Source organism: Acromyrmex echinatior, chromosome 4 (genome assembly GCF_024713525.1).
Source record: "Acromyrmex echinatior isolate Ae372 chromosome 4, ASM2471352v2, whole genome shotgun sequence".
NCBI classification, from domain to species: Eukaryota; Metazoa; Arthropoda; class Insecta; order Hymenoptera; family Formicidae; genus Acromyrmex; species Acromyrmex echinatior.
This window is the reverse complement of record NC_141855.1, coordinates 8,582,890-8,593,850: the sequence shown is the minus strand read 5'-3', so window position 1 is coordinate 8,593,850 and position 10,961 is coordinate 8,582,890. Positions and strand designations below refer to the sequence as shown.

Sequence of the window (10,961 nt, the reverse complement as noted above, 5' to 3'; positions counted from 1 at the left end):
TGTGCATTAACGTAAATTCTTTTTGTTATATATATTTTTAAAAATAAAAGTAATTTTTTTATCTGGTGAAAATCGTTTATATGATCATCCAACTTATTTTTCATATTCTTGCTTATCTTTACTTTGTTGTTCGTTTTACGTCTCAGTATACTGAATTTTTTCTCAGCGTGCGCTGATCAATTTTCAGTAAGCTTCATATATTTTTAAAATAAGTGACTCAGTAAGTTAATGACTCTATTGTCGGAAAACTCAATGTTTTTAAACTGAACAGAAAAAAATTCGAGATAGATCGCTTTTTCTACACGTCACATTTTCCTTTCAAGTCTATAATCTAATAAATTGGCGAGCATTTACTTTCGATTTAATTCCATTTCTGTGAAGTATGGGTAATTACGATTGATCGACGGTAATGATGGAGTTTATTATCATGTTTTATCTCTCTCTTTCCATTGTTTTTACTTTTTGCTATATCCGATGTTATTATGTCTAAGAGATTTACACGGCTTGAAAGTAGTCTTTCTCAGAAGAAACATGTTGGAGTTACGCAAAGATACGATAGGACGCGCAAGCACCATCAGTGAGTCGGTCGAAGTGGGTTTACGTTTTATTGGAATGTGGCCACATTGTGCATACGCGAATATCAACTGGTGGACTTATATCGTGTCAGTGGCAATAATGCAATATTTTCAGTATGCGTTTATTTTCACACACTTCGACCTCAGCGATCTCTCGGTTTTTGTAGATGGTCTAAGCATCGCATTCGGCTACAGTTTGTCGTTCCTTAAACTGATCAATCTGTGGTTCAATCGTCGGTAAGATTAACGCTTAACGGTCTCTGCAGACAAGGCGAGTGATCGACCATGCTTCATGCCTTCATTTCGTTTTAATTCCATTTCTATTTTTCGCGAATGATATGGAATGTAAAAAATGTTCCGTAGAAAGTTTTTCGCCATTCTGGATACAATGGATAAAGATTGGAGCGATGCAATTCATTCGGACGTGTCCACAATGATCAGATACGCCAACTGGTCGCGTCAATGTTCCAACTTAATGATCACCACGAATGCATTAGCTGTATTCTTTTATGTAATCGGAGGTTTAATATTCCGGTCAATGATTCAAAAGAACGATGGTTCAACTCGCGAGTTGCCCATCAAAATGGAATTTCCTTTTAAGGTTGATAATTTCCCGATTTTTGAGCTAATATTGATACTTCAATTCTTTCATGATTTATCTGTAGCTTGTATCATCGCTATGCTGAACGCTTTGCTCGTTACGCTGGTAAGATTTTATTGTATTTCATGATTTAATTGGTTCGAAAGTTATCAAAATTTTGTTAAATTTATAAAAGACATAAGTAATTACTTTTATATTACATTTTGCATTTAATTATAAATAAAAAAACACACACACACACACACACACACACACACATATATGTGTGTATATACATACAAGCTTTTTCTCTTTGTGCTAATTCTTTATTTGAAAACTCAATTAGAATTGGAAATTAATTGTACTAGTTTCTGCGATATTTGTGAGAGACTATTATTATTATATATTCCATAATTTTTTATACTAGATTATTATTTTTTTGTCCTTTTAGTGGCATTGGAATCTTATGTTTCAACAAATACTATAATTTTTTTATTTTTAAATACAATTTTGTGTGTATAATATTTTTCAGATTTTTTGCGGAGATATACTCATACTGCTGTAAAGTATCTATAAAACTGAAGATGTTTTTTAGGTACTACACGTAAGTGGCCAAATTGATATTATGCTGCAAGGATTCATGGAAATTTCCTCTAAGCATACATCAAGATCTTCTCTAGCTGCTATTAAAGATTTAGTTAATAGACATCAGAGAATCATCGATTTGTCAGACGACATTGAAGATCTTTTCTCAAACATCGCACTGTTACAATTTATCTGGAATACTTTGGTCATCTGTTGCATAGGCTTTGTGATTGTAATAGTAAGTTATAATTTTATATATTTTTTGTGTTATAATTGTTTTCATCTCATTTTCTCTCTCTCTCTCTCTCTCTCTCTCTGCCTTTGTTTTTTCACATATATTTATGACGAATTACTCTTAAATTAAAAATATTATTTTTAATCCTGATAAAAATTTGTTCCAATTTTTCATATAATTTTTCAGAATTTTTATATAAAAATTTTGGAATTTAAAAAATTTTATGAATAAAATTTTAGAACATTTTAGAAAAATTTTCAGATTTTGTTAGAAAAATTGAAAGAATTTTTCAGAAATGTCAAGAAAATCTACATCTTTTCTAAAATTTTTCATATATGTGAATTCTGTAATATTCGAAGATTTCTAAGATTTTTCATCCTATAATTTTTGATGAAAAATGATTTTGATGAATCATTTATAAAATTTGAAAAGTTTGCGAGATTTTTTCAGAAATTATAGGATGTCAATTCTTAAAAGCTTTGAAATATTTCGAAAATTATATATATGGAAAATTCTAAGAGAAGATGTAGATTTTCTCAGTATTTTTGAAGAATATTTAAATTTGTATATAAATTCTAAAAAAAATTTTTTCTAATAATTTTGATGAATCTTTTATAAAATTTGAAAAGTTTGAGAGATTTATTCAGAAATTATAGGATGTCAATTCTTAAAAGCTTTGAAATATTTCGAAAATTATGTATATGGAAAATTCTAAGAGAAGATGTAGATTTTTTCAGTATTTTTGAAAAATATTTAAATTTGTACAAAAATTCTAAAAAAAATTTTTTCTAAGAAAGATGCAAAATGCTTGGATATTTATAAATTATCTTATACATAAGTATTATACACATATTGCAGTCTATCGGTACAGAAGAAGGTGCTACGACGATAACGAAATCCCTTATCTTTTACGTTGCGATAACTCTCGAGGCATTTGTTTTTTGCTATGCTGGAGAATATCTCAGTGCTAAGGTCAGCTAAGGAAGCGTAATGATAGCGTCGTAGAAACTTCGCGTTAACTTCTGAAAGAAATTTATTATTAGATGATTAATTGTGGAAGTTTGTTTATTATTGCAGAGTAAATCCATTAGTGATGCTGCGTACGAGTGCCTGTGGTACGATCTAACCCCCAACGAGTGTCGAATCTTGATGTTCCTTATGTTGAGATCACAGAAACGGTTAACCATCACTGCAGGCAAGATAACTGATCTGTCCTTGGAAGGTTTCACAACCGTGAGTTTATTTGAACTATGCGGAAACTTTCGTTCGAACTGAAACAAAAATTGTAATGTCCTTAATTGCCAGATTATGAAATCCTCTGCGTCGTATATATCCGTATTGAGTGCACTATATTAAAAAAGAATGAAGAATTGCATTTGGACACTGGTGAGTCTTTTAGTATCATAGAATATTAAATTAAATTTATCTCAATGGCAACAACACATAACAAATTGACATTTCCTGAAGGAAAGGACGTCATATGATTTCTATGCAATGCGACAGGGATAGTTTTAGCCAAACGTTCAATTCTCCGTTGAGCGGAGTGTTCGTATATATTATATACATATATATTAGTACAAAGAAATTTCGCAAAAAGTATTTTGTATTTAACCATATACTCTGCAGAGGTCTAATTTTTGAATAATATGATATGATAATATTTATTTACATGTGAGAAAGAGAAGTGATGCTACCACTCACTTGCAAAATGCTACTATGCTATTACAAAATCGAGAACAATCTAGTTTTCATGCGCATATTCAATATCAAATTCTTCACTTTCCTTTTCCATATTATCTTTATTTTCTGCCTGTAGATATTAACGTTTTTTTTTGTAATAGCGTACTTTTTGTCGGATGTAGAGACGCTAATTGTAGAAATGATTATATCTTCGCATTTAAAAGGTTTTATCTCTTCGGCAATTATCAAGGAATATTACATGAGCTATTTTAGCGAGAAAAGCGTTTTGTTTTTTCATTCGGTATACTTATAAGCTTTCAAGAAATAATGGATTTGAATAGTCAGCGTACAATTACGATTGATCGAGGGAGGACCTGCGCTTTATCGTCTTTCTCCATGATTATTCGGAGAGCGACGTTTCATTGCGCATTTTACTGGCCTAAGTTTATATTCGTTATTCGGTGCATTGACATCTCGATAGTTATCAGTTCGTAACGTACAGTGATTGTTGCGGAACGATGAAGCGCACAAGTACCATCAGTCGCCCAGTCGAAATTGGCCTCCGTTTCATTGGTATGTGGCCGGATTCGGCCTATGCGACTCTTTATTGGTTATTTTATATGGCGACGATGGTGGTAGTGCAATATTATCAATATACATATGTTTTTACTCATTTTGATCTGAGTGATATTTCGCTCCTCATGGACTGTCTTGGTCTTACTCTGGCATATACTCTCGCCTTTCTTAAACTTTTTGTCTTATGGTGGAATCGCCGGTAAGACGTATTTTATTGTAGATGTAACTAAAAACAAATAATAACGATTTCGACAATAGGCTACATCTCCATTATTAATGAATAATTTCGACTAAATGAAAATCAAATTTATCATTACCACTACTGGTATTTATAGTCAGTTATTTATAGTCGTAAATTTAAGATTGTCTTAAGATGTTATAAACTAATTATTGGTCGGTATTCATAGTCGGATCTTGTATTTAAAATCCGTACGTAATCTTAAGATGTCATGAACCAATCAGAGAGCCATATTTGCATTTTAAGACATTACTTAAGACAGTCTTAAAATGAGAACGACTATGAATACAAAGCAATATCAACGTCTTAAAACATTATACTTAGGATAGCTTTGTAATAAGGATGGAATATAAACTGATTCATGTCTAAATAAAATTAAATGTATTTAAATATTCCTTTTGTCACTTTCTTTGAAGAAATTTAACATGTACAATACTCGATATATAAGCTGCTTCCTGCAGGACATTTTATTATATTGTAAAGGCGATGAAAAAAGATTGGAAAGAGTGCGTTATCAATAATTCGTATGAGTGCACGATGATGAGCGTAGCGGATCTATCGCATCGCTGCACAAACGTGATGATTAGTATCAACGCCTTAGCTGCCTTTTTCCTTTCAATTGGCGAGCACTTGCTTCAATCGATGGGCGACGTCAATGGAGTTGACAATAATTCTCGGGAACTTCCTATAAAGATGGAGTTCCCTTTCGATGTCAGTGAATCTCCTATTTTCGAATGCTTTTTAATCGGGCAATTCCTTTACGAATTAGTGTTGGCTTCTATAGTTGGTATGATGAATGCGTTACTTGTTTCATTGGTGAGTTTGCGATTCCTTTTCGAAACTATTTTTATGTACGTCTTACAATAATTAATATACGTATTTATTCTTTATCTATTTTTATTACTTACAATTATAATAGTATCCTGCATGTGATTTGACGTTTTAATTATTCCAATTTATAGATACTTCATGTAAGCGGACAAATTGACATTATGCAACAAGACATAAACGAAATTTCTAACAGCAAATACGATCCCAGTTTATCCTTAATTGTTATTAAAGCTCTTATTTGCAAACATCAAAAGATTATTACTTTGTCAGAAAATATCGAAAACTTATATACTTATATTGCATTAATGCAACTTTTGTGGAATACTTTGGTCATCTGCTGTACTGGTTTTGTGATTATAATCGTGAGTAATGGTTGTGAATGTTATTCTGCGCTTTCAATGAAGAATATTTCTTCGTTGTTTTATTGCAGACCATTGGTACCAACGCTAGTGCAACAACTTCAATCAAATCTGTGAGTTTTTATATTGCAATCACTCTAGAAGTTTTTATTCTCTGCTTTGCCGGAGAATTTTTGAGCGCCAAGGTTTGTAAAGAATATATAAAAAATTTTTTATTTTTTTTTATTAAATTAAAAAGTTCATTTTTATTAATAAATATGGTTAATAAAAGATATGTATTTTGATCGACGGAAAACGTTATAAAAGTTGTTGATTATTTGTCTATTGTATCTCAATATTTCAATATTCAAATTGCATTTATCCTATTTGTAGAGTAGGTCAATTAGCGATGCGGTGTATGAGTCACTTTGGTATAATATGCCACCGACAAATAGCCGTATTTTATCATTTATGATATTAAGATCGCAAAAACGATTGACGATTACAGCCGGAAAAGTAGTAGATTTAACTTTGGAAGGATTTACGAATGTAAGATGTTACGTTCTTTGACATGCTGTATTATTCATTTCTAATTTATTTTTATACAACTTTTTAGATTATGAAGGCATCAGCTTCTTATGTATCTATATTAAATGCAGTGTATTAAGTACAGAATGACGTCTGTCAATTGCTATGTATGTATATTCAATGTTGCCTCAGTTGCAATAATTTTATCAGGCAATTGTTATTTTTGGTCAAACAACATTATATAAATTACAAGAGAAGACGTAAGATTACTTCAGTATAAGTTATTTGTTATGAATTCAATGAATTATTTTTCTATGGTAACTATATAATCTATTTTAAACATGTCTATGAAATGTTAATTCCTTTATATCAATTTTTTGTTTTAACTTTTAATATATTGTTACTAAATATTTCAGATTTAAAAAAAGAAGGTGTACGATAATGCACTTTATAACACCACCAAAAGTTTATTCACGTTTATAATATTGTATGTTTATAAATTTTTTTTCCAAATTATGTACAGATTGATTTCACGATTTAAATATATTACTTTTTTTTATTAATATAAATATATAATAATTATTAAAACAATATATATGTATGTACGATTATATTTTACTTTTGTAATTATCTTCCGTACATCTAATTTCTCTTATCGGAAATATAAAACTTTTTGCGCATATCTGTGGCATACATATATTTGTGTATTATAACGTTTTTTGTTTTGCATTTATAAACAAAATTATTTGCTATGACTCTCTTTTAGTCCTTTAACAAATTGGACATAATAATTGTCTTCTAACTTGTTATAGGTATTGTAAGAAAATTTACTAAAAAACTTTGATATCAATCCTTTTTTTCTTATGGAGATTCAATATTTTTTTGAAAATCACTAATGAAAGCGGTGCAGTTAATATAATCGAAATAACTTACATTTTTACATCATAGCCTTTTCTCGAGACTTTTAATACAGAAGAATACACCGACAAAGTTTGTTATTTTCTTCACTGCCGTAATTTTAGAGGTCTTCGTTTTTACTAAAAGCGAAATACATGAGGGGAAAAGAATTAGTGAGATCGGTACTATGATCACATTTAATAGCTATAATAAATTGTTGTTTTTCATCTTTTGTGTTCGGTAAACATCAAGACTTTGCGCATTTTTTTTTTATGGATATAGATGGACATAAAACTGTCCCTCGAGATAGAAATGCAGTTTCAAAGTAATTACCCGTTATTGTACACTATACTAAAATGTTCACTAATTTAGAAGAAGTGAACATTATCATATTTTTTTCCAATCGGTACAGCTATAAGCTTGCGTTACATAATGCAATGAGAACGTTTGAAATATAATTACAATTGATTCACGTTCAGAGTTCCTTGCGCTTTACGGTCTTTCAACTGCGATTATTTAACGGTTTAATCATTACATGAAGCACATTGGACATATGCAAGTGTTTTTTACGCACTTATGTTCTCGTTTGTTGACTATTTAGTGTACGTCGGTTATCAAAGAGCAATGAAGCGTGCAAATACTATTAGCCTGTCAGTTGAGATCGGCCTCCGTTTCATCGGCATGTGGCCGGATTCGGCTTATCCGAATCTTTATTGGTTTAGCTATATGACAACAATAGCCATAATGCAATATTACCAATATACGTATATATTTGTACATTTTGACTTGAACGATCTTTGGCTTCTCATGGACTGTCTTAGTCTTACTCTAGCATACAGCCTCGCCTTTCTCAAGCTACTTGTTCTATGGTGGAATCGTCGGTAAAATGTGTTTTTTTTTTGTAAAAATGATGTAGAATGTATCTATATCTAATACTAATATAATTATGTTGACATAATCTTAATAAGGCAAATATGTGGGTGAAAATATATTATTGCACCTTGAATAAAATCATGTATGAATAATTTTTGTGATTACATTACACATGAAGGAATATGTCCTGCAGGATATTTTATTATATTTTGAAGGCGATAGATGAAGATTGGAGTGAGTGTGTTATTAATGATTCGTATAAATCCACGATGATGAGCATGGCAGATCTGTCGCGCCGTTTTGCAAATGTATCGTTCAGTATTTATGCCTTCTCTGCTTTTTCTCTATCAATTGGCGAGCATTTGCTTCAGTCGATGGACGATCAGTTCGGCAATAGTTCTCGAGAACTTCCTATAAAAATGAAATTTCCTTTCGACGTTAGCAGATCACCGATTTTCGAATGTTTTTTAATTGGACAATTTCTTTATGATTTAGTAATAGCTTGTGTAGTTAATTTAATAAATGCATTACTTGTTGCATTGGTAAGTATACAATGAGATTTGGAGAAATTAAAATATTTGTATGATAAGTCTGTTATCGGTCCGATGCGACCAGTTCAAATTAATATTGAGACTATGTATTACTTTGGACAATTAGATATTATTTTATGTAATTTATATGGGTCATTTATTCGGTAACTCTTATAGATTTATTTATATAATATTTATAGATACTTCATGTGAGTGGTCAGATCGACATTATGCAACAAGATTTATTTGAAATTTCTAACAAAAAATACGATCGCAATACGTTTCTACCCGTTATCAAAAGTTTTATTTGCAATCATCAAAGAATTATTATTTTATCAGAAAGTATTGAAAATTTGTATACCTACATTGCACTGATGCAAATTCTGTGGAATACATTGGTTATGTGTTGCACTGGTTTTGTAATTATAATTGTGAGCAATGTTGATCATTTTTTCACGTTTTAGATAGATTCTTGACATTCTTTTATTGTAGATCGTTCGTAGCGGCGAAGATACAACAAATTTGATTAAATCAGTGAGCTATTACATTACAATAATACTAGAGGTTTTTGTATATTGCTTTGCAGGAGAATTTTTAAGTGCCAAAGTGTGTAAAAATATTTTTACTATTTTTTAAATATTTTAGATATATATTATAAATTTTTTTATTTATGTTGCGTCAAATGATGTTTGACGTGTAATTGACTATTACATTTTAAAACTATTTTTATTATTATTATTCGGAACATTTTAAATATTTTAAGCATTACTTTAAACATTTTAGATTTCATTTGTTTCCAGAGCAAGTCGATTAGTAACGCAGTGTATGAGGCACTTTGGTACAATATGCCGCCAAGCGATAGTCGCATTATATTGTTTATGATATTAAGATGCCAAAAGCGATTGACAATCACTGCAGGAAGATTTATAGATTTGACTTTAGAAGGATTCACAAGTGTAAGATATTATGCTGTAATTGAAATTTTTATTTAATATAATTTCTTATATAATTTTATCAATTGTGAATACTCTTTTTTTAGATTGTAAAGGCTTCTGTCTCTTATGTATCAGTATTAAATGCGATGTACTAAAATCATAAAGTGTTAGACAATTAGAACATCTCAGTCTAAATAGTTTCATTAGAGGAAGGTCGATATACCACTTTGTTTTTAAAAAATATTTCTTAAACAAAAGGTAAAAATAAAACTTTAAACACTCAAATACAAATTAAAAAGTGTTTTCTATCAGATAATATAAGCAGTTTGTATAATGTTTTGTAATTTTGCAATATTTAATTTTTTCGTAAGATAAGCAAAAATAAGCATTTGATAAAATTGACTCCAAAACTGACACAGTGGGCAATAATACAGTTTATGCCATACATTCATATTATTTTTGTTTTTACAGAAATTATCTCTTTATTATAAAATATATACAAATGTATATATTTTATATAAGATTTTCCAAAATCTTTTTTATTTTGATATAAAACATTTTTTTGAATTGTATGCGTATTTACTTTATGCTGTTCTGCAAGATGCAAATATGTAACGCGATAATTTTTCAAGGACTTTCCCATATATGTACTATTGATTTTAATTCCGATAGAGTTATTTGACACTATAAAGTATAATAACATTATAAAAATTAAGTTAGCTCATGTTTTTTTTTACAGAAATGTATATGCCGGTTTACGCTGCACTTTGATTTTATATTTTAAACTGCACTATAAAAAAATTAAGAAAGAAAATAATAGAAATAAAATTAATTTGAGAAATTACAAGAATTTAAAACAACGTAATATTATTAATAACATAGTCACTATTATTTAAATTATGCAATTTACAAAAGAAAATTGCAAGAATTTTATTTTCGCATCCATAGAATTCATTTTTAACTGATTTCGTATAGAAACAAGCCACGAATATACGAATTACGCGTTTACACTTTTTTAATTAACTAAACAGATCATGTTTTTATTAGTATTAATAAAGTGCAATAGTTTGTTTCTGAGAAAGAAAGGGATGTCGTTTTAGAAGACTTTGTCGACAACTTTCCGCCATATAGTAGTTAATCGTCATTATTAGTGATTGAATGAGATTGTCCAAATTAACCAGTCATATAAAGTCATTATAGTAAAATTATTTTTTACGATTTCATAAAATTATTCTTTATTTATGACAATTCATTGAATACGAAGGGACTTTTTATTTGAATAAAAAGTTACGTATTTGGAGAAGAAAAGGCGAATATGTATTTTAACAATAATATACGTAACATTTGTTTTCTATTATTGTTAAATATATCTTTAGATAATTTGTACTTGATAAACATAAGATTTTATTTTAATTACCCAATATCTGTTTCTCTTTTTTTTTATATTAAAGTGTTGTATATTTATAATTAAATACAATTTGTCTTCAACGATTACTTATGTTTTTGCATCGCATGTTGGCAATTTCATCTTTCTTGTTTTGTTTCTAAATTATCTTTATC

The 10,961-nt window shown here is 29.5% G+C and overlaps 3 protein-coding genes and 2 long non-coding RNA genes across 9 annotated transcripts in view; 3 read left to right on the top strand and 2 right to left on the bottom strand.

Annotated features, from left to right (window-relative positions):
- Positions 1-18: 18 nt before the first annotated feature.
- LOC105152437 (odorant receptor 13a-like) lies at positions 19-3,732 on the top strand. Of its 3 annotated transcripts, none has more exons than XM_087405470.1 (7): positions 19-812; positions 939-1,281; positions 1,751-1,978; positions 2,834-2,947; positions 3,053-3,208; positions 3,281-3,361; positions 3,448-3,732. In XM_087405470.1, exons 1-6 carry the CDS (start codon positions 475-477, stop codon positions 3,329-3,331), a joined length of 1,230 nt encoding a protein of 409 aa, XP_087261596.1. In that variant the 5' UTR covers positions 19-474; the 3' UTR covers positions 3,332-3,361; positions 3,448-3,732. The 3 variants fall into 3 exon arrangements, with proteins under 3 accessions (XP_087261596.1, XP_087261595.1, XP_087261597.1); XM_087405469.1 differs by having other exon boundaries at positions 3,443-3,732; XM_087405471.1 differs by lacking the exon at positions 2,834-2,947 and having other exon boundaries at positions 3,443-3,732.
- On the bottom strand, positions 2,372-3,170 carry LOC147909941 (uncharacterized). Its single transcript, XR_015544823.1, has 2 exons — positions 3,080-3,170; positions 2,372-2,997 (listed from the first exon to the last, which is right to left on the bottom strand). It is a non-coding gene; the product is annotated as an uncharacterized LOC147909941 (long non-coding RNA).
- Positions 3,159-10,961, bottom strand: part of LOC147909929 (uncharacterized) — a 107,810-nt gene continuing 100,007 nt past the window's right edge. The window contains exon 3 of the long non-coding RNA XR_015544833.1: positions 3,159-3,246. This is a non-coding gene — a long non-coding RNA (uncharacterized LOC147909929). The remainder of the gene's footprint in view (positions 3,247-10,961) is intronic.
- Positions 3,645-6,860, top strand: LOC147909940 (odorant receptor 82a-like). Of its 3 annotated transcripts, none has more exons than XM_087405517.1 (7): positions 3,645-4,430; positions 4,931-5,285; positions 5,432-5,662; positions 5,731-5,844; positions 6,032-6,187; positions 6,255-6,483; positions 6,583-6,860. In XM_087405517.1, exons 1-6 carry the CDS (start codon positions 4,174-4,176, stop codon positions 6,303-6,305), a joined length of 1,164 nt encoding a protein of 387 aa, XP_087261643.1. In that variant the 5' UTR covers positions 3,645-4,173; the 3' UTR covers positions 6,306-6,483; positions 6,583-6,860. The 3 variants fall into 3 exon arrangements, with proteins under 3 accessions (XP_087261643.1, XP_087261644.1, XP_087261645.1); XM_087405519.1 differs by having other exon boundaries at positions 4,288-4,430; positions 4,953-5,285; XM_087405518.1 differs by lacking the exons at positions 6,255-6,483; positions 6,583-6,860 and having other exon boundaries at positions 6,037-6,126.
- LOC105152532 (odorant receptor 82a-like) lies at positions 7,104-10,261 on the top strand. The gene is made up of 7 exons (XM_087405486.1): positions 7,104-7,944; positions 8,130-8,478; positions 8,667-8,897; positions 8,959-9,072; positions 9,267-9,422; positions 9,506-9,659; positions 10,141-10,261. Exons 1-6 carry the CDS (start codon positions 7,640-7,642, stop codon positions 9,554-9,556), a joined length of 1,206 nt encoding a protein of 401 aa, XP_087261612.1. The 5' UTR covers positions 7,104-7,639; the 3' UTR covers positions 9,557-9,659; positions 10,141-10,261.